This window comes from Bombus bifarius, unplaced genomic scaffold (genome assembly GCF_011952205.1).
Source record: "Bombus bifarius isolate JDL3187 unplaced genomic scaffold, Bbif_JDL3187 scf7180000008056, whole genome shotgun sequence".
In the NCBI taxonomy this organism is placed as follows: Eukaryota; Metazoa; Arthropoda; class Insecta; order Hymenoptera; family Apidae; genus Bombus; species Bombus bifarius.
In genome coordinates this window covers 311,478-334,772 of record NW_022884421.1, presented here as the reverse complement: position 1 = coordinate 334,772, position 23,295 = coordinate 311,478, and the positions used below count along the sequence as shown (strand labels likewise).

Genomic DNA, 23,295 nt, shown 5'->3' with positions numbered 1-23,295 from the left:
TCTTCTTATATTTCTTGATCATTGTGAGATATGTTAGTGTCGACATTAGCGAATAGTGAACAGTGAACTTCAATTAATACCGTCTTAATATCTGTTTTTCAGCACGATCAGTGCATATAAAAGTTATAAAACATGATCGAAGATGAATCGAACCAATAAAACGTAAAATACATTTGCAATATTTACATCTGTTGTTGCGTTATTCATTTGTTGTTATATGATTTATTAAATACTATAATATCGACCAAATTACAATGTTTTCTAATATTAAAGTATTGTAGTTTCACACAATTATTTTATATTCTCATTGTCAATAGACAAAAACGATTTTGTGAAACAATTATTAAGTGCAAAGTTACAACCATGGGAAATTTGAAAAATAGCTAATTAAAAAAGCTATTTGGGATATCTTATAAGATTTGTTACGTTGAATTTCATCTCAATATATCTTTTATAATGGATTTTATTTGATAAAAACTTGTACTCTAGTTTATGTGTAAAATATTAACATTATGGATTTATTATTGTTTATACCAATTCATACGTTCAAAGAAACACGATAAAGCGACACCTGTTGGTATTTATGATTGTAGTTGAACTGTTAAAGGTTTGAGACACAGAAGTTCAAGTGTGAGTTTAATTGTGGAGTAGGTCTTTTTATTCTTTCCTATTTCTTTGTCATTTTTTATCCGTGAATTGTTAAGTGTTACGTTCTTCAAATGCATTTTGTTATGCAGTTTTTGATACGTTTTCACGTATGTACTTACTTGTCTATATATGATTCTTTACTGGTATTGAATATCAGTTCTTCATTTGAAATTTTTATTAATTACAACGTTCTGTTCAGTGACGATTGATCATTTGTTTAAGTCGCAAGTCAGCAGAGGGCACCGATAATAATAAGATTTTTGTGCAACTGATTATGGAGAAAATTGTGAAGAATACCAATAAAATCACTATATAAAGGTCAGTCAGTGAGAGAGGTTAAAGTAAGTAAAATAATGAAGTGGACAAATGATCATTCACGACAAACAAAAATATTACCTACATTGCCTATAAACGCAAGTTAGTAAAAAAGATCTCTAAGTAAGAAACAAATTTTGATGAAAAGTTTAGTTAAGCATCGATACACGCAAGATAATAATATATATATGTATAATGAAAAATAAACAAAAGTTATCGCGCAAGCATATTCCACATGTTAATCAACGGTTCTTCGACGGCATCTTATCATGCACGATAACAATAGACCGGGTGGACTAATAATATTTAACAGTATATATACATACGTACACATAAGTAAATTCATCGTACTTTTGCGGGAAAAGTTACTAAAGAAATAGAGTTCGAGTATCGACAAATTGAAAAATATACACGTGTACACGTTATACACGTACGTATTGAGCAATCGGATATATGTATTTTTAAGATGAAGAAAGCAACAGAGATGTTTCTAATTTTGAAAATTCCTAATTCATTATTTAAAACCAAAGTTTAGTCTTCACGATTGACATGTTCATCGCCAACGCGATGTTAATGCACGTTGATTCGGCCTCGAGTCCCGAGATAATTGCATAATATGTATATATGCGCATGTACTTAGATTTGTACGTAATACGCACGCGTTTACTTGATTATCTTTGATAAAGTTGTCACTTCCAAGTGTTTACGTGTTTATGCTTTAATTCATTTTGCTATTAAATTAATATTTTGAGATTTATATCGATTATGTATCCGCATTCTGGCATCCATATAAATGACACGCATGTATATATAACAACATTAAAGCTTGAGACATGTTACATGTTTACCAAATCAGATGTATAGATCACGATCAAGATTAGCAAAATCAAATTACCCATGATGCGGAGAGATCAAGAATACAAGGAATGTTATAAGTGATAAAAAAATATTTCGTTTTACAGAGAAAGAAAAAGACTATGCAGAGAGGTAGAAAGTATGTTTTCACAGCAGAATCTTTTGTCTTGTTCGAACTAATATTTTTTCAAAAATATTTTTCTTTGATTCCGTCTCCTTTGAATCGTGATATAAAAGTACAAACGATATATGAAACCGAGGATGAAAAATTCTTTTAGTTACATACATATATTACAAACTATCCTTGCTAGAGTTACATTTGTCATTTGAAAATATAAATAACCGTAATTACTGAAAACGTTTATATCTTTGCATAAAGATTGTATTACAGTCCGTAGTTAAACAATTATGAATAATTCGTGATGTTTAGTGTAATCGAAATCGTTGCATATAGTATGTATTATAATAAGTTTAAGCGATAAATATAAATAAAAAACAAAATAAGAAAATATGTAGGAAGAATTTTCATATATCGTAATAACTATGTAAGACAAGTCTGCTATAGCTTTTATAGACCTTTCTCAAGCTCATCCTTTAGATGCAAGCTTTGAAAAGACTTCTTTTTAAACGTTTCTAAATGGTTGCTTCAATAATAAAGAGGACCCAAGATAGCTACTGCGACACGCTGATAGTATGTACTCTACATACTTACGTATATACAATCCTGTTTCTTCAATGCTTTTTATACTATGTAACACTACATTATAATTATAATTTGTTTTCTTTGCTTTTTGTTATAATATCCAAGTGGTTACGAATACATGTTCATATATGCATAAATACGCACGCACGCGCATAAATAATAAAATATATTTGTTAGAAATTTGGAAGAGAAGAATAAAACTAGAAGATTTTAAAGAAAAACTAAAGACAGAAATGTGTGCATACGTATTCATTTGGTACATTCATGTGAACGGAATAAGCAGGAAACGGTTAGTTGAGGGTAATAAACAGACCGTTTAAGCATCCATTTTCAACAAAGCTTTGGCAACTTGACGGCGCAATGAAGTTAGTTACGCGATTAGCAGCTTTCACGTATTAGCTTTCATATGTTATCATCTACTATGCAAACAAAAGTCTAAACTTAAAAACCTGAAATTTCACGTATTTATTTGCGAGCTCGCAGTTTATGAATGTTTATTTGTTTTGGGAGCTAGTAATATCTGTCGTTTACTTTTCATATAACCTTAAGGAAATTCGTTTCTATCGAAATCATACAAAGTTATTCTCATTGTTTTTTCTTATTTCTATCTGTTTGGTGTATAGTCGTGTAACACATAATGGTGTTACCGACGAAGCCGTATAATGAAAATTAGATTCGTTTTATTAGCAAGTTCATACATAAGTAAAATATTTCATGCACTGGAAGGAAGCTATTCAATATTTAATACAATTTATATACAACAAGTTAAATATATAAAATATTTATTGAAACAAATATTTCTTCGGTCAGATCAATAATTTTGATCTTTAATTATAAAATCACTTTATTGTGTCGCATCTTTTTGTATTTTTTCACACGCTGAAAGTGCAGTATGTATAAATATAGTACGAAAGATAAAAAAAGAATAAAATAGAAGAAAGTAGAAGAAATATAGACAAGACGGAACAAAACAGAACAGTACGGAACGGAAGGAAACGAAACAAGATAGAATGAAATAGAACGGAATAGGACTGAACAGAACGAAACGAAACGGAATGGAACGGAACGAAGCGGTACGGGTATGAATCGGACCAGATCGGAGCAAGCTGTATTATGGCATGATAGTGAGGTAGTAAAAAGCGTGGCGGGATAGGAAGAATAGTAGGGGTAGAAATGGATTGGAAGAGGAGGGATAGGTAGAAAAGGATGTAAGCAATTTGTCAGTGATGGAAACGGTATAGCAAGAGGAGGTATATGTAATGTTTTCCCCCTCTTAAGATACTGTTGAGGCCCAAGCTTTCCGAGTCCACTCGTGTCGGTCAGTTCGTTAGTAATTACGCGGCAAGAGATAAGTTTGGGTAGGCGCGTAGCATTCGGTGTTGTGTAAAATAAAAAAGCTTTGGGTGTGGCGTTTGTTTTTATAGTATTTAGTGGAAAGTTATTGGCAATTTAACTCATTGAACATTATTATCTATTTATTCGTTGCGATAAAAAAAAAAATGTGGGATTCACAAGTTGGATGATACTTGTGTATATCACGAAAGTGTTTTTCCCGCTAACGGGCTGGATTATACGAGTATTAAGCTCATCGTTGAACTGCTTATACTTAATTGGAAACATTTTTTGGGAGATAGAAAAATGCTTGATATTCGACAGGTTTTTATAAACAAATTTTTACGGTTTCGATTGGATTTGTCTACAATAACAGTTTATATGAATGTGATGAACAACAGGAAGTTTCGCATAAGTTATAAGGAATGACTACTACTCCTTTAGATTTAAAAAAAATTTGTATATTTCGAAATTTCCTAAGATTAACTCTAGATCAAGAAGATTTTCATCTTCTTTATCTTTTTTTCCTTTGAAGTGTTTGGCTTTATTTGGATAGTCGTTCATCTTTCTTGTACTTTGTATTTCGCTTGACTGTATTAGAAGAATGACAGTCTCAGAAGAGTAAGTACGATGACACATCAGTCTCCTACCTTTCTCCACTTTTCATTTTTCCTGTGTTTCAATTGTATTTGTTATACCGAGCATTTCTCAAGTATTTTTTCGTATAATTCTTTATTAGTAGTTTATAATAGACTTATTTAATTATTTTCTAGTTTTAAATGTTATGTTGCTTCAATCGTTTATTATACGTATGTAACGTGCGAAAATGCGAGCAATGTGGGAAAACACCTGTTTTTGAATCGTATAACGAGCTGTTGCGAATTTGAATTTGCACAAAGCAAAAAAGAAAAGATATAGTTTTTTACGTAGTTGACGAAACGTAGATTGTTTTACGTGGCATTTTTCTTTCCATTCTTCACATTGTATATGCAAATATTTATTTGTATGCGAGAACGTTGTATCCGACACTGCATACGAGACTATGTATATGTGAACGTGAACATGCCGTGTACTGGCATACTTATGTGTATGCGAACACCGTACATGCGTGAGACAGAGGGGAGAGAGCGCATAATGAAATCACATAGCGCGGTATAGGCGTGTTCTTGGATTAAAAGTTTGACGATAGCTGAGCGATTGAAAGTGGGTAGGTGATATAGAGAAAAAGAGCATCAAAGAAATGACAGAATGATGCAAAGTGCAACGTGCGTGAGGAGGGTACTCGAGCGTGTTCGAGAATTACTCGAGCGCGCTTTTAAGGTTTTAAGATCGAATGCACACTCGGTCGAAGGAGATTGGAATGCGTGGTATGCGACTTGTTCGTTGGACGTGTTTCACTCCGAGTTAAACCGATTGTATTCGAACATTACCGAGAATGTCCGAGTCGAGACGACCCCAACCGATTCAAACCGACTCTTTTCTTGCCGATTGTGACAAAACTTGTTTCGCTTTGTTACTCTATTGCTATTTCTCGGATACATCGCGAGCTTGATCTTGCTTCATTTTTGAGGATTATGTATGTTTTTTTAAAAGTTGTCCCCTACTGTATGTGTTAGGCATTCTCAAAAAGCAACATCGTGCGTAGAAAATATTTCTGTTCGGTAAGCTCTTTTCAAGGAGACAAGAAACCTTCTATATTGCCTCCTATAATTTTACATGTACACATATGTTTAATATATCAGAGATAAACGCTGGTTTAAGAATATGCTTGTTAGTGGCATTTGTCTGTTTTTCAATATTTCGATTGGTAATCTAATTTGATCGAACCGCTTCCGTCGATGACGACCACTTGGAGTGTATCGCGATGCAATGGGAACACATTTGTGTAACGGTGTAATCTTTTTATTTGTAAGCGATAGGTATATCCCGTTTGTTATCTTATATACTCGATCGATTGAAATTCGATCTAATAGCAATTATTCGAAAATCGATCCGAACAGTATGTAGATGGTGATAAGCTTTTACTTGAGAAAATGATTGTCAGAGAAGTTAATTGGCGCGTAACAAACCAATACAATTGAAACGAGTATATTTGTCCGGTATGTTTAAGCTGATAGAGTAAAATATACGCGACTTGATGAAAGGCATATAAAGCGGCATTGATGAAAAATCAACAAAAATTTGGTAAAAGAATATAATCTTTATTCTCGTTCCTTTGGGTGGATTTTAGAATGGCCACGGAACTGGCAAACAAGAAGGCCGAGCGCGAAGCTCTGCGTGGTGTTATTCAGCAATGGAATGCCAACAGGTTGGATCTGTTTGAGCTTTCAGAACCGAACGAGGTGAATTATTCCGCTTACTGCACCTGATTCTTTCTTTTATTCAAGAGATTTAATTTGATCGCCACGTTCGACAATAGCGATATACTCAATGTTTATTTGTACTTTTCAGGATTTGGAATTCCATGGAGTAATGAGATTTTATTTCCAAGATAGCGGTCAAAAGGTCGCAACAAAATGTATTAGAGTAGCGTCGGATGCGACGAGTCAAGCGGTCATCGAAACGCTTATTGAAAAATTCCGTCCAGATATGCGAATGCTTTCGGTTCCTGAATACGCACTTTACGAAATTCACGAAAATGGTGGTAAATATAATAGTAATAGAGGTTGTTAGCAGTTAAAGTATATATTGACATAGCAATTAGTCATGATGTTATCCTCCTTGTCTCTTCTTCTCCTTTTTCTTCTTCTTCTTCTTTTTCATTATTTACAGAAGAACGTAAGCTTGGGCTTGAAGAAAAGCCATTGTTAGTGCAATTAAATTGGCACATCGATGACCGCGAGGGACGCTTTTTGTTAAGAAGAATCGATGACAAAACCAACGCTCAAGGTGTTGGTTTCTCTTCTTCGGATGGGTCTAGTTTTCGCAGAAAGTTGAGTAAACGCGAGAAGAAACAGATGAAGAAACAGGAAAAGCTGAGTCGTTTAAAGAGTTTAGAACAAGATGAAAATACTATACCCGTCGATCAAAATGGAGTAGCTGAAAAACTTTACACGGGTGAGTGGATAACAAACGATATATGTCGTTATATTGTCGATATATCAAGCGAGTTATACATATAGTAAGACTATTTCGATGTTATTGATGATATTGATACAACATGGCCATTTCTAACTTGGCTGTGTTTCAATGTATATATCGTATGGTACAACACAATAATGTTCCCATTTTAGAGTTACCTGAAACAAGCTTTACCAGAAGTATTTCAAACCCTGAAGCTGTGATGAGAAGACGACGTCAACAAAAATTGGAGAGAAAATTGCAACAATTTCGTAGTAAAGATGGCGGTCCCGATACTGGCGGAACGCTGAAAATTTACGGCGAGGCGCTATGCAAAGACGTTCCATATAAAACATTGCTTTTAAGCGTCCGAGATTCAGCAGTTCAAGTCGTACGAGAAATGCTTTCTAAATATGGTTTAGAGAAGGTGGATCCACAGCAGTATTGTCTCGTACAGGTCAGCTAAATATTTCTTTTACTTTCCACATCTTTTCGTCTGTATAAGAAGTTTATAGCGTATATATACAATAGAATGCTACGGAATTATCATTTATAATATCATGTGCTACGTGGAATGTCGAACAATTTATATACATGTATATTTTTCAATATTTCGTTTTTCAATGTTTCGTTTCGTATGTTACAGGTAAATAGTGAAAATAATATTAATGGAGGAACACAGCAGGAGTATATACTAGACGATGACGAATGCCCTCTAGCCATTCTTATGAATCATCCTTCTACACGCGGTAAGTGTAGTTAGAGCTTTTAATAGGAATAATACTATTTATATATTATTACAATTTTAATCGTGAAAAAAGGATAATTTTCACTTATATCTGAGTCAGAAGGTGTAAGTGGGGGAAAAAAGTAGACGTAGTTCAAGAATTCATAGATATAGATAGGTACGAATAAAACAAAAATTGATAGAACTCAAATTACAAGATATAGAAGCTCAGGATGGACAAATTTTAAGAATTATCAACAATTTTACATAGCGTTGATATAACAGCATAGTCGTATTCAGATTCCTCAGTTCACATTATGTCCTGCCGTGCCGTGTCGTGCTCTGTCGTGTATTCTAGTGTACTACAGTGTATACACTATGTCGATAGATATAATAAGTTGTGGCGTGCGCGTGCTTGCCGAGACCAAAGAACCGCCCACCAACCCTTGTTTCTGGCTGCAATGCTTAAATTCAGTCGCGCAATATTGTGACGTAATTTAATGTTACTTCTGTTAGCAGTCGTGGTATCAACTTTTATACTGCAAACAAATTTTAAAATTTTTAAAATATAAAAAAAGGATTTTCCTTTATCTCTTCGTTTGTTCGAAATGTTTGAAGTTCCATGCAGTAATCTGGATAAAACAATATTCTAAGTTTTCGATACACAATACGTCGTTGAATAGTGAGAAAATATTACAAGTTATCGAGTGACGTGTCGAATGATAAACATTAAAGCGTTAAGTAAAAAACTGGTATTGTTCTTTCTTCTATTAATTAGCCAATTTAAAAATTCGGTATTTTTTCTCTACTCTTCTTTCTCGCGCAATCTTGGGCAAAACAGAAAAAATTTGTTAAATTTAGAATATGCAAAAAAAATCGTTGGTAAAAAATAGGGAGAAAATACAATCTGTGTCTCAATTTTCTTTATAATATAAAGTTGGCCATATATTTTCTTTAATTTTAATTATAAAAGAAAAAAATGTGAAATATAGAGGACCAAAATTGAAGTGATCGATCGAAGAAGGGACCACAGACGCGTGCGCACACGCATACATATATTCAGGGACCAAGTTAAGGAAATCGACGAATTTTATACACGATGATGGATTGGGGAATTAGACGTAAGAATCTTTAAAGTTATTCTGTCGATAACTAGTAATGATTTCTTGGTTGTTAATATTTTTCGATTGATACATTTGTAACGTAAATACGTTCACGAATTGCAATTGTGATATATATTATTCAGGGATAGAAATAGTTTCTGTGTATAATGCCGATAAAGCTTTTTATCAATAAGTTTTCGTATCTGTATATTATTGTATACTTATTAATTAATTATAGTAGGAATAATCTACAGTTTAATACATGTTCAAGAAGGTGGAAAATTGCTTGTCTTTCTATAGGTTGCAATATTCTTCTGATACGAACTCTATAATGGAGAACAGAATCGAAGAGAAATTTGAAAATATAAATTTCAATCGAGTATTGTTAAAAGTATAGGTTATTATATGGCTGTATATTTTCGGTTCGATCGATGGTTTCACATTGGTAATGGGTATAGATCGTTCAAAATAACGAAGTGAGAAGGTGTGGTTGTAACAGTAAACGTAGACTATGTAGGTCAGTTGGACACGCAAAGGGTATAAAATGTGACACAAGACTGTATGTATATCTGTGATACCAGAATGATATCTTTAACATAAAGAGTAAATTACGTACTTATTGTCATATGTATTAAAAATCCGCTAAATGGAACTTTCATGGGCATATACAAAGTTCAAAAGATACATTGGCACTTTAGATGGTTTTTCAGAGATTTCACAGATTTCACTCTAAATTTCCAAGTAAAATAATTTATATCTTTAATTCGATGGCCATATAAGACATGCAAAGATTATATTGTAGTAGAAGAAACAGAGTAAAGCGAAATAAAGGGATGACTATTCCTTTCGTTACCGTTCTATTATTCGAATCATGTCATGATATCCCTAAATTAAAATGTCGAAAGACATATTAATGATAAATCACAGAGAGATAAATAGAGAGTGATGTAGGTTATTCTTTATATGAAAATAGTATAGTCTTGGCAACCTACGTAGATTAAGAACAGATGTTTTATAAACAAAATGTGTTTTGCATTATTTACAGGTTCAATTATGTTTCATGTGCGAAGAAGACCTTCAGATTATGTGCCTCGGAAACGAAAGAAAAAACCTAGTGGCAAATGGAACGAATTAGATTACAGGTTTGTTGGAATGATAAAATTATAGCGGAAGAGTTCGTTCTAGGAAAAAAGAGTGCATCTAATTCTCGTTGTCTTTGATCAAAAGGAAAAATATTTTAAATTTATACGGGGGATTGGCTATACTGATGACCAATTGTAACTTACAACGGGAAACTTATAATTTGAGAAATATTAATGGAACCAATGATGGACCATGAGAGGCAATCGTTACAACATGTAATACGCATGGTTTGATTCGCAGATACGAAGACGAAAGATTGCCCTTTTCGCTAGAATTGAATCCTGACGGTAGCGAAGTTCCAAACGGAGCTGGTGTGCGGCATCGGTTGCAGCCAAATGTAACGGAGGTGGGCTCGGAAAGGCCGATACCTATCCATCCATCTAGTCCGAGCAAGTCTACATCTGTCCCTGCTGCTGCTGTTGCTACTGTTTGCCATACTCGAAGCCCGACACATGCACCGGAATCAACGCACAATTATGAAACAACCTTTGATCTCGATGGAAATGTAGAAACTGCCAGTCTTACCAGTAGCAGGGATGGTAACAGGTAATATTTAATAGCTTTTTCTGTTTCACCGAAAGAATTCACGTTTACGTTGTTACATTTTTATAATGAACGGATTGTTTGATCTAACAAGGAAATGTAGAGTGATTAAGCCACGACATGCATCTCGAAATATAAAATCCGAAACACGAATATGTTTTCTATATGAAAAACACAGTTGTATAAACAACTAACGTAAACAGATAAACATACGCATAAGGATAAATTATCCAACGGTTGAGAAGACAAATTCAATCATAGCATTTCGGAGAACAACGTTGAATGATATCGAATTTTTCTGTTGTTTCGAACAGAACGTTGCAGAATGATCGACAGCCACGTGGGACGGATCCGATTTTACCAGCTGTATTAGAATTTCTCGAGGAAACGGAAGAAACATTTTTTCATGCGGTAATCACAGATGTTGAACCATCGGCGCCGCAGTTCAAATTGGCTCCAACGTATACGCTTTACTTGGCAGCGAGATATCGCGCAAGCACACATTATAGACCAGAATTGCAACCAACGGAGAGAGCTCATAGATTGACCGTGATGTTAGCAAATGTCGCTAGCATGATTCAACGAGTAATACAGGTAAATTAATGAAGAAATACATAATACTTCGATAACCTAACTCGAGATGATCTATTGAACAATTGAATCAGTACAAGTACAATCAGTACGGTAGATTGTGATGGTGAGGATATAAATATTACTGTTGTTATTTAATACATCATTCTATTCCATATCATTGTCGCAGGAACGGTATATGGATGCGTCCTCGTTGGCACTGTGGTTAGCAAACGGTTCAGAACTACTACATATGTTGAAAAACGATCGGCACGTAGGTGCGTTTTCAACCAGGGCACAAGATATTTTGACGGAAGCAGTTCATACAGCATTCGCGTCATTGGTTAGGTGCATTTCCTTGGAACTAGCACCGGCAATGTCACAGTTCATGGCAGATGCAGACGAACCTGCCAAAGAAGCCGGCGTTCTTCAAATATTTTCGAGCACGATGGCTTTACTTAGGCGATGCAGAGTAAACGCTGCACTTACCATTCAATTATTTAGTCACCTGTTTCACACAATAAACGCGACCGCGTTTAACGCTTTAGTTTCAAATGCCAACTTGTGCGTTAGATGGTTCGGTCGTAGATTAAAGGCGAGACTAAACGCTCTGGAAACTTGGGCTGAAAGGCAAGGCTTGGAACTCGCGAGTCAATGTCATTTGGCAACCATCATGCAAGCGACTCATCTTCTACAAGCTCCAAAATACAATGCGGAGGAACTTGCTACCTTGAGCTCTACGTGCTTCAAGTTGAATTCTCTTCAGGTCAGAGCATTGTTGCAAAAATATCAACCAGCTGCGGATGAACCAAGACTTCCTGCGGAATTGATCGAAAACGTAGTCAGAGTGAGTTGATATGTAAACTTATGTAATAATACATAAAAAGGATAAAGGTGGAAACATGGTAGGATTTCCAGTATATTTATAAGTAATGCGTTATCATATTAAATTCCAGGTAGCCGAAAGCGTGGCTGATACGCTCGCACGTGCTGATGGCAGAGAGATTCGACTCGAAGAAGAGCCTACGCTCGCTTTGGCGCTTCTACTTCCGGAGGATGGATACAGTTGCGAAGTTATTCGTGGTGTACCTCCAGGATTAGCTGAATTTTTAGCGCCATTGCAACGAGATGGTCTATGCCGTATGGCACCACAACCCACCAGTAGTGGATATTGGACTATATACATGATAGATCACCACAATAATGTAATTTGTTTTCTTTTTCCTCTCTTTTTTCCTTGTTCCCGTCTCCTTCCTCCTTCTTTTTCCCCCCTTGTTCTGCTTCCTACCACGGCTAGCAATGATGATACTTGAACAATAATTAAGATCTTAATTACCAATAATATTTAATAGTTTCGCAGTCCAAGCGCAATGAGCAATAGATCTGGAGGTTATTCCTGTCATACAGGGCCGAGTGGTGCTCAGCCTGAGATACATGTAATAAAATTACACAAGTCTACCAATGGAATGGGTTTGAGCATTGTCGCAGCAAAGGTATGTGTTTTTGTATTATATGTATTATATTTACATGTAATTATATATTTTAAATCTTATCAAATACCTTGTTATCGCCAATAGAATATACATTCGGTTGCGATATGTTGCAGGGCGCCGGTCAGGATAGGCTCGGGATATATATAAAGAGCGTAGTTGCTGGTGGTGCTGCTGATGCTGTAAGTAAATCTCCATGTAGTACATAGAGACAAGAAGAAAATTTACATTCGACCACAAATAATTATTAATAATTATTCTATCATTAGTAAAATCTATCATTTATGTCCATATGTAAATCTCTATTGTTAATTTTGACATATATATACTACGTAGTTTAAACGAATACGCGAGTTAACATCTAATCGCATCTTTTTTACACAATATTAAAATATATACATACATATGCAGGACGGCAGATTGACGGCTGGAGACCAATTGCTAAAAGTGGACGGACAAAGTTTAGTAGGAATTACTCAGGAAAAGTAAGTAATGTATAGGTTGTGCTAAAGATTGTGTAATGGTTGTAGAACTATTTTAGGAGAAATTATCCATATTAATTCTTTCTATGGTTGGGCTTATAATAGCATTGACTTTGCTCTTTCGTAGAGCTGCTGAATATTTAGTACGTACCGGACCAATAGTAACATTGGAAGTTGCTAAACAAGGTGCCATATATCATGGTTTGGCCACTTTATTATCACAACCATCACCAGTAATGACCAGAGGTACGTATGTTGTTCGTTCGAAGACCGTTTTGAACTTTCTTTAATAATTACAATGCGATTCGATTGTGTCGTTTCACCGTTCGATAATTCGTTTCGCTTTAATACTGAGAAGGAAATATTACAAGAATTAAAATACCTTGAGAGTAAGGCAACGAGCTTAAAAAAGCGACGTGATAAAGAGAAAGAAACTGAAATAAGTGATCGCTTAAATTTATAGTGCAAAATATACTCCAATTCGTTCTCGCGCGATGCTTTTAATCTGCTAATTGCGGAATGTTAAACAGCTTATAACGCTTTCATGAATCGTTCTCGCTCGTATTATTCGTCGCCGCACGTCATTTTATTCATCGGGTTCTGGCTCTCGCGAAATAGCCAGATATAGATGATTGCTTAATTAACGCTTTACTAACTGATTGTTCTTGAGCAGTGCACAAGATTCGCCCCAAGTCCGAAAACTTGGAAGCTTCATCGGTGCAGGAAACGAACGAGCAGCCATCTACGTCACATTCAATGGGTAATTTGTTGAGCGTTCCAAGGCACGCGATCGGTTCGGAACGTTCGATCGATTCAGTACCAGGTGCGATTCTTTCTTCGATTTGTTCAAAGGACTTGGAATATAAATATTATCATGATTCCGATTTATTAAATTCTTCTCGCCTCGTCTCAGACGGTTCAAATCGGTACTGCAAACCATTATGGAGTATTTCACAATCGAAAGACCTGCGACAAACGTGTTTGCGGGATCGTACACCGTCGTCATTGTTAACACACACGCGGACTTACGCGGAACATGCCGATAACGAGTCGGTAAAACAGCAGTCTCAGCGGGGAAAGCGAGAAAATGTAGAAACAGTAGTTAGTGGTGGTAACAGTAGTGGTGATGGTGATAATGACCACGGTACAGATTTGCGTTCGAATTTGGAGCATGGTGATAGATATTTGCAAATACGCGATGGTACTATTTCGACGAATAATACACGCGCTTCAACCGATCAAAGAAACCACAGATCTGAAACGACAAGCTTGCCGTTTGTTTCGAAAGTTGAGCAACCTGTTCCATTTACCCAGCCAATGAATATGAACGCTGTTCAAACACCGTCAATCATTTTAAATTCGACAAATTCGGTTTCCACAACAACGGCGCTAGGTATCAAATGTGATAATTTTTCTCTCGATTCGATACCTTATATCGATCAAACGGATGACACCCCGATGTCATGTTATCCGTTAAACGAATTCAACGAGTATCAATCGGAGAATAATAACATATCTAATAATCGTGTAATTGATGTAACCAATATTTCACGAGATGATTTCACTGCATCAAATTTACCACGATGTAAAAACGACGTTATGGGCAAATATTCCAGATGTTCGCAACAATCAGTGATTGAAAAAAGATCACAGATCATAAATGAGAATGGACAAGAAGAATCGAATAGGCAACAGGAATACGCAGAAGCTAATAAAACGACAATTATTGGATTTCAAGCGTTGGAACAACGAGACAAAAATTACGAGATAAGAGAAAAAAAGGTGGAGAAAGACGTATCAAATAAGGAGAACGGTGATTCCAAAATTTGCATGATTTCGAAAACAACGCCGAATGTTAATAACGCTGTAATTCCAGTATTAAATCTTGACTTGTCTGGTCTAGATAGCGATACGTCAAGTGATATATCGACTTTCAACAAATGTTGGAAATCACCGGAAGAGGTGCGCCTCGGTTGTGGTGGTCGCGTAGCCGCGTTGGCAAAACATTTTTCAAAACTCGGCGATGTTGAACCGATTCATCATCGACCTAATGCGATTAAATTATTAGAGAGCTCAAAAAAATTTGCTTCAGAACCTAATGTTGCTTCAATTCAAATTTATCAAAAGCGATCGGATTATCGTTTTCCCGCTATCGACGATGTCAATGAATGTCAATCCGAACTAGATTTGAGAAATAGCGAAATTAAACGGCGATATCTTGCACCAATTGGATTGAACCAAATGTTCGAAAAATCGACCATAGATCTGTTAAATGAAAATGGTGATGTTAACTATTATTGCTATCACAATAATTCAGCCGATGTGCGGAAAGGTCAATCAACAGATGGTAAACGGAAGTTGTCATTGTCAGAACAAAAACAGGTGATAGAACAACTGAGGGAAGTATCCGATCTCGATGGTGCGAGAGCATCGCTTCTTCCTTTTCGTTCTCCTTCTCTACCTTCTTTTCACGTATTGAATAAAGAAACAGACATGGAAGTTTCAAACAACATTTTCGTCGATACAGAGTCAGGTACAGCGTCATCGTTGTCTTTGCGTGAAATACAGGCGAATATTCAGAGATTCGTGTCATCATGGCCGACGGATATTGGAGAGAACAGTGTGCGAAGTGCGAACGCAAGCAAACCACTCTTATTCGATGGTAAATTGATCAAACGGTTGGCGAATTCCTATCCAAATATTGAAAAGGCAAAAGAATTATCACGTAATGAGGATAGCGAGCAGCGAAAACAGAGGTGGTGTAAACGAAAAAAATACCGTTCCACTAATGAATTGAAACGAACTACTGATCAACAGGGCGATGTTGATGAAGCATCATCGTTTCTCACTAACGATCAGCAGTATTTCCGATCTCGGAACGAGGATTCCTCGCAAGATAACGATAACGATAACAAAACAATATACGGACTAAAAACTTGCAAACAAAATTTCATCGTCAAAGACAAATTCCAACAGAATCCGATTAAAAGCGATCAACATGCGTCAGTGGAGATTGAAAAAGAAACTTCGATAATTGATAAAGACATAGAGATCGATGTAAAGCTCGACCAACATTGGACAAAATCAGATTTATCCAAGATTTATCCAAGATCGAGTCAAACTCATCTAGATATTGGTTTCTTTTTACGTAAGCAATTGATTTTGCTCTCGCATTTTTTTAATGCGTGCCTTTCAATATTAGGAATAATGGATGTTGTGCAAGTTAATAGTCATTTACCAATGATCGACCTACCTCACGCATGTCAAGATAATTTTCTTTCGAGCAATTTTTCTTATTCTTTTTCCCTCTTCTACACAAAAGCACATCTTCTGTTTCTTCCGTTAGCAATCCGTTTCGCTATGAGATAAATGTTTATGTGCATGTTGTAAGTGTAGAGCGAAAGAAAAAAAAGGAGAATGAATGAAAATGTATAAAAGAGAGGAATAGGACTTAGCTTGCTTTTGTTAGAATTTAAATTTTACACGTCCGCTTTTTTTTCTGTCTTTGTACTTTGTATATATATACATTATACATATATAAATAACAACATTCGTACTTTACATGTATTTACTTTACGCTATTTACATGTGTTGTTATTATTGCTATTAACGAAACATGCATGCATACATTATTAAAACACAATCTCGCAGGAAGAAGTATATAATATATTGATGTAATAAACATAACCATTTTTTGAATAAAGCGTGCGATGCACGCGTGAAAAATTGATATTTTCTATATGATTTTTTGAATGATGTAGTCTATTCTGTTGATTTTTCATAATTGGCGGATGAATCACAATATACTGCTTGAGTTATTCATGCTTGTCTAAATGTTCATAATAAATATCATTAAAGTACAACATTACGCAAACATATGTTTCCGCACGTGTGACTATCGCAGGACCTCGTCGCATGAGTGAACGAGACTTACCATCTCGGCTTGGACGCGATGCTACTGCACCGCAACAACAAATACATACCAGCAAGTCCGTGCCAGCATTGCACAGTAAGTAGAAACAATAATTGAAGAAAGGAGAGTGAATGATAGCGAGATGGAGAGACTGTGCTATATGGTTGTCATTATCGTGTTGCTCGTTGGATTCACGCACTCCTTTCGCCTCTAACTTGGTCACACACTTTACTTTCGTGATATTATGACTCACTTCTAATCCGCTTTTCACCTTCTCGTTTTTCACTTCGTCTCGCCTCGCTTCATCTCGTTCCGTTTTGTTTCTTTTTCCTTTCTCTTTCTATTTTTTGTATCTAACATTTTACGCGCTATTTATTACATTATTACCATTATTTTTGCGTCATTGTTTTCTCACGTTGCCGGGTTAAAATTTTATCTCACAAAAATATGTATACTAATTAATGTGTGTCGTACGGTTCTGTAAAACAGATGTAGGAACGGATGGAAAACAACAGCACGAGGTGTTCAATCCTGGTTATAGCAGGGCATCGTCGAGTAACAGCGTTACACCGCCTGTTACGCAGCCACCTCCACCAATGACCACAATCAACGGTTCGACATCGCTACGTTCTCGGTAAGAGAATTCATTTTTCTTTCGAACTTTAGTGAATTTTTTCTTACTTTAGATCCTAACTGTACCATAAGAATTTTCGATTCCTTTTGCTTCCCAAAATAATTTTACCATCTTTTTTAAATCATGTTTATCCATTCCTCTTTCTTTATATAATATATTTCTTCTTAAAATAGCTCGAGTCATAATTTACATGATCCAACAAAAATGGGAACATTACCACCGAGTGGGCTTGTGAGTAGACAACAATCGTCACCGAATTTGAACCCTGGTCAAACAACGAGTAACAATAGTTCAAGTGCTAATGTTGGGCCAAGTTCGAATATTCTTCAAAGTAACGAAGCCGAAAGATTTTATCAAAACTTGAGCATCTATCGGAATCAAGACACGACGGCGACGACAACGACCGCGACCACGACCACCACCACGACCAAGCAACGACATAGTCCGTCTCAACATTCGGATGACAGGTAAATAGCTTTTATTTTTCTTATTTTTTATCATTTGTTTTAATAAAATTCTTTCATTTTGGTTTTCTTACTTTAGTTTTATTTTCTCGACCTGTGAATTTCAAATAAAATTATCTGATTTGTTCCTTTTCCGTGAATTTATAGGAATCCTCTGCAGCTGCAAAAGAACTCGAGAGGTTCACAAAATTCTTTGAATCGTCCGGGAACATTCGAAATGAATCAGGCCAGAGACCGTCCAATATCTGCATATGTACCTCAACCTCAACAACAATCTTACCTTGTTGGTGGTCTTTCGCAACAACAAGGCTGTGCAGCGCCTCCAAGATCTCAATCATCTCGGGATATAATACGACAAGAAGCAAAGCTTCAAGAAATGCAAGAGGAAGTCAGAAGACGCGAATTACGAGGTGGCATTCCAGTCCCATTGAATCAGTATCGACCAGCCGCATATAATTTAAAAACAAATATGTCCGTTCAATCCCCGATAAGTTCTGCCGTCCGACCAACAAAATCTATCGGTTCCCAACCAAATTTGGGATCAAGTCCACCAGTAACAGTGTCCTCCGCACCATCAATCTCAACATCTGGTCATGTAACCACGAGACAAACGGGACCTTCGAATTATGGTTACTTGGATGCGCAATATGGCCCCTATATGGTCCAATATGGGAAATCTCCACACGTGCATCAACATCAACACCAACATCAATCTCAACCTCAATCGCAACATCAGCATCCGCATCAACATCAACACCAACATCAGCTTCAGCTTCAGCATCAACATCAGCATCAGCATCAACACCAGCACCAACATCAACATCAAAATATCCAACAACAAAATCTTGGACATATTCAATATGGACATGCTAGTATGACATCTGCCAGAGGAAAAAACGATTTAATTCGCTTACAATCCAACGGAATGTTGCTCGACTATGGAAGAGATCAAGGTACACGAGATATTGGAAAATTATATATGGATCAAAATCAACATGTTGCTGTTGGATCGCAGTATTATTTAAATTCGGATGTACGAAACGAACATTATAATGACGAAAGTGGAATAAATAGAGCGCAAACTGCGCCGGAAGGAAGTACGATGTCTAATGAAATTCCAATACGGCCTACTTTACCGGAAGAAGGATATCCAGAAAGTCCTCCGCCGCCGCCGCCAAGCACTTCGACTCATCCACTTTATAGTAAACAATCGGATTCAAGGTAATATCTTGTTGGTTAATTAATGAAAGATTAGATAATATAGATGAGACTAAAAAACTGAAATAATATTTATCCACCCAGGTACACTGCGAGTATGCAGGATCCTCCTCGCGGGGGGTATTATCCAGCAAATACGACTGGAACTACATTACAACCACGTCAATATCAATATAGTGCTACAAATCCATGGCAACGAGAAGAGAAAGAAAGAGTAAGTTTATTTATTAAATGTATCTTTGTTATCGTTTTATTGTTATTATCATATGAAATTATTTAGGAACAAGCACGTAGAAGAGAAGCTGCAAGACAGTGGCGAGATCAACAAATAGCGGAATTAAGTGCGTTATCTCACAGAACATCACAACAGGAAGAACAACTGCGGGCTCTTCAACTAGAAAGAGACTTTCAAAAAAGAGCTGAGGAAGTTGCCAATCAACAAGACGATGACGAAGAAAGTAATGATTTAGACACCGAGAACATAAGAGTACAACAAAGCCTGCTTCGTACAACGGTGCCACAAGATCGAAATAATTCATTGGAGCAACATCACCTCAACTTGCCTAGAACAAATGCAACCAATCAATCTATCAAAGGAAATCATACTGGTCAATCTGTTGGTGGTTCCCCGATGCATTCTACCAACGTCGTGCCAATACACACGGGCAATGGCTCATCTCAGCAATCTTCGCAAAATATTGTAAATACTTGTCTGCAACAGCAACAGCAACAGCCACATCAACAGCAACAAGAGAGTTCTGGTTCGCATTTTTCGTCAGATCTTCAACATGAACACACCAATCAAATGCCAAATAACATAGGGCAAATTCAAATGTCATCCTTGCTTCATTTGACCTCTTCTCAAAAACCACTTGGTTTATCTCAATCTAACGAAGAAAAAGAAATGCATCGTAGACACGAGGAAATTAAGCGAAAACAAGTCGAATTCGATGACACTCAATCGAAAAAGAAGGAGGAAGAAATTAACAAACAACAGCAAATCCAACAAATGTATCAACAGCAACATCATTCGCAACAGCTGCAATCCCATTTGAAAACTCAACAAATGTTACATCCCAGTATGTTACGATTGGACAGCCTAATTATTAACGGATCAAGCGCCTCTTGTAAGTATTTATAACACTGTCAGTAATGACAAAATAAAAACAAAGTCCTCTTCTACTAATTGTCGCCATTTATGTTTGGATTATGTGTACATATATATTTTGATAGCCACGCATAATACTAGCAACGATGCGCCTCTGCCTCCGGAACGAGGTTCTAGTTATGCGGTTATGTCGCAACAAAGTACCCTGAGATCGAATAATGCAAACATATCTAATATAGTAACATTGGCTCAGCCGCAATCAACGTCTGTTAAGAGAGTCTCTTTTCATGACTCAAATGCAAATGTAGAATCAATGCAACGAAGTGTTTCGTCTGGAAATTCGAGCGCAAGTCAGGTTCTGGCTATGGATGTCATTACAGAAGATCCAAATGTAAGATTATATATACACATACATATTATTTCTGAAATTGTGTACACTTTCGCACATGTTCAATCACATATTGTATTTTTAAATTATTTACATTTTTTATGCAGATAATATCATCATTTATTCAATATACATGTATTAGGTAGCTTCATCCTGCTTTCATTTCAATTCCAATTGAAAACTTTTATTACAAATTTTGATGGTTTGCCAATTTATAGTCGAGCAACTTAAAGTTACTACTATGTAAACGTATGTTCACTGTTTACTTATTACTTTCAGAATTTCATAAATGACGCAGAAATTTTATTGGCATCTCCAAAAGCACCCGAAGGATCCTGTGGGGCTCCAATTACTGGTAGTACGCCTGGTGTAATAGGTGCTCAAGAAGTGTACAAGTAACGCTATAATTTATTATTTTTTGTGTTCGAATGATTGCTAATAATCAGAAAATGAATCGTGGATTTTTACTTTATTGTTTTGTTTAGGGATCCCAGACAAAGAAGGCTCGCTGAAAAACAAAAGCAGCAACAAAGTTCTCAAGTTGGGCAAGTACCTGAAAAGCTAAGTTTTAAAGAAAAGATGAAAATGTTTGCTATGGAAACCGGTGAGGATGGAACGCCGCGGGACAAGGTAAAAATTTCACGTGCGCAGCGCGAAATAGATAATATTGGAAATCCCACTATCCCTACATTGAATAGCAATAATCACCACCACAATCATCACAATAATAATAACAATAATAACAGCAGCAGTGGCAGCAACAGCAGTACTAGCAACAACCCGAATAACAATAACAGTAACAGCAGTAATATCAATAACAACAGTAGCAACCGACAACAATAGAAATTAAGACTGAAAATTGAAAATTGTTTTATTTTCTTTAGAATTGTACTGTTACTAATATGAATAAATCAGATAGAATAGCATGGTCATGGTCCAAAACCAAACTGTTGTTATATTTAACGTAGAGTGTATATGTATTATATTCATAATGGCACTGACTATTTTACATGAGTATACATGGATCATTCCAGCAACTATTTGCACAGACTTGACCAAGAGTATGCTATAAAAATGGATATAAATACAAGTAGTAGAACAATTATTAATTAGAACTATTAGGGTAGAATAAATGCATTCACACAATTTTATTATCTCTTGGCCTTCATATCTCTAGCATTTAGCTACATAGATAATGTTGAATGCATTTAATGCCTACTCATTCCATTGGACCAATTAGCGTTCTACGCAATAAATAAGGCTTATACCGAGGTCTAGGATATAACCTGGAACCTGAGAATTATTACATCGATTTTACTGAAACAACGTATCATAAAATTATACGTTATATCATGAATGTACATAGATAGAACTAGTTGAATTTTTAGAATTACTTGTTATTTACGATATTGTTTCGTATTTATATTTGATGTGACGCGTATCGGGTACTGAGTATTTCGACTTACGCGTATGCACCTTTTCGTTACACAGCCAAGAGGCACGATAGCTTTAATGCGATCGTCATTAATAAAACATACACGAATTTAATCAAATGTGTGGCAGCTTTAAAATAAGACAATGATTATGCAAACAGGGAAAGGATACACATTGGTATCTGACCAAAAGAAATTTCAAATGAAAAAACATGATTATTTACGCAATTAATCGTTGTTATGGAGCTAATTAGTTTTTTACAATAACCATAATTATTCCGTCTTCGGCTATGTACGTAGATATAATGGTCGGTCGATATCATAAGATTTTACTTTATGTGTGTCCATTGAATGACATACGTATAACTCCTTGTCGAGTGATAAAAAAGAGAACGCTATAATTCTTATATTTCTTTACATTACAACATCGAATTGTTTTTTGTTTTAACAATTGCGTATTCACGTAATACGTATTCATATACGTAAAAATGCGTAAAAATCTATTGAAAAAAAAATTTACTAAAATGAAATTGACAAGGGGTAGAAAAATTAACAAAAATGTAACGCGGTACATAAAAATATAATTTTTGTTGTGTACAGCGAATATAGAACATTACATAATATAGCTACACTATATTTTTTCTAACATATATTTTGATGTTCCGTTGATACGAAAGTAATTTGATAGTGATTTAAAACGAATATCCTACGACTGTATATCTTATTGCGAAGTATTGTCACAGTTTACTATTGTATACATTAACGATTATACATACATTTACAGATCACCTATTTTTTAATTATTGTAAAAGACGTACGATGCGATTGAGAAATAAAAAGAATTATTTGTAATCTACAGTGATCGAAAAAAGTATTTTAGGTAAAGAAAAATTCCTTGATTTTTATATAGTATCTAAATATACATACAAACAAAGAAAAAGAAACAATTTTAAGGTTATAAAAAATATATTGTCAGAAAATACAACAATATTACTTATAAGAAATTCTAACGGAGATTATTTGGATACGTATGTATATAGCAGGACGGAAATATTTTCAAACAATCATCAGTAAATAGAAAGGAAAGTATTATATAACATGCAAATAAATATAATAGAACTTTTCTCTGGTTTATGTATTTAACTACTTCCCTAAGCTTACGTATT

General features: G+C 35.6%; 1 protein-coding gene across 14 annotated transcripts; it reads left to right on the top strand.

The window, feature by feature from the left end:
* Position 1: 1 nt before the first annotated feature.
* Positions 2-23,253, top strand: LOC117208171 (afadin-like). 14 transcript variants are annotated; one of them, XM_033449107.1, is made up of 25 exons: positions 2-162; positions 6,084-6,195; positions 6,305-6,497; positions 6,626-6,910; positions 7,087-7,370; positions 7,560-7,662; positions 9,789-9,885; positions 10,127-10,432; positions 10,744-11,023; positions 11,190-11,846; positions 11,956-12,204; positions 12,352-12,492; positions 12,606-12,671; positions 12,901-12,974; positions 13,099-13,217; positions 13,645-16,119; positions 16,876-16,980; positions 17,374-17,518; positions 17,692-17,985; positions 18,130-19,203; positions 19,285-19,414; positions 19,481-20,327; positions 20,434-20,699; positions 20,976-21,091; positions 21,182-21,539. In XM_033449107.1, exons 1-25 carry the CDS (start codon positions 143-145, stop codon positions 21,537-21,539), a joined length of 8,796 nt encoding a protein of 2,931 aa, XP_033304998.1. In that variant the 5' UTR covers positions 2-142. The 14 variants fall into 14 exon arrangements, with proteins under 14 accessions (XP_033304998.1, XP_033305003.1, XP_033305001.1 ...); XM_033449112.1 differs by lacking the exon at positions 2-162 and adding an exon at positions 612-630; XM_033449110.1 differs by lacking the exon at positions 2-162 and adding an exon at positions 801-966.
* Positions 23,254-23,295: the final 42 nt, after the last annotated feature.

What these genes read in the sequence shown, in the direction of transcription:
- LOC117208171 (XM_033449106.1), top strand. Translation starts at nt 5,723, where the DNA reads ATGGGAACACATTTGTGTAACGGTGTAATCTTTTTATTTGTAAGCGAT. An exon ending in GTCCGTGCCAGCATTGCACA is followed by an intron (nt 16,981 to 17,373) that starts GTAAGTAGAAAC and finishes TCTGTAAAACAG; the next exon opens with ATGTAGGAACGGATGGAAAA. An exon ending in TAACGGATCAAGCGCCTCTT is followed by an intron (nt 20,328 to 20,433) that starts GTAAGTATTTAT and finishes ATATTTTGATAG; the next exon opens with CCACGCATAATACTAGCAAC.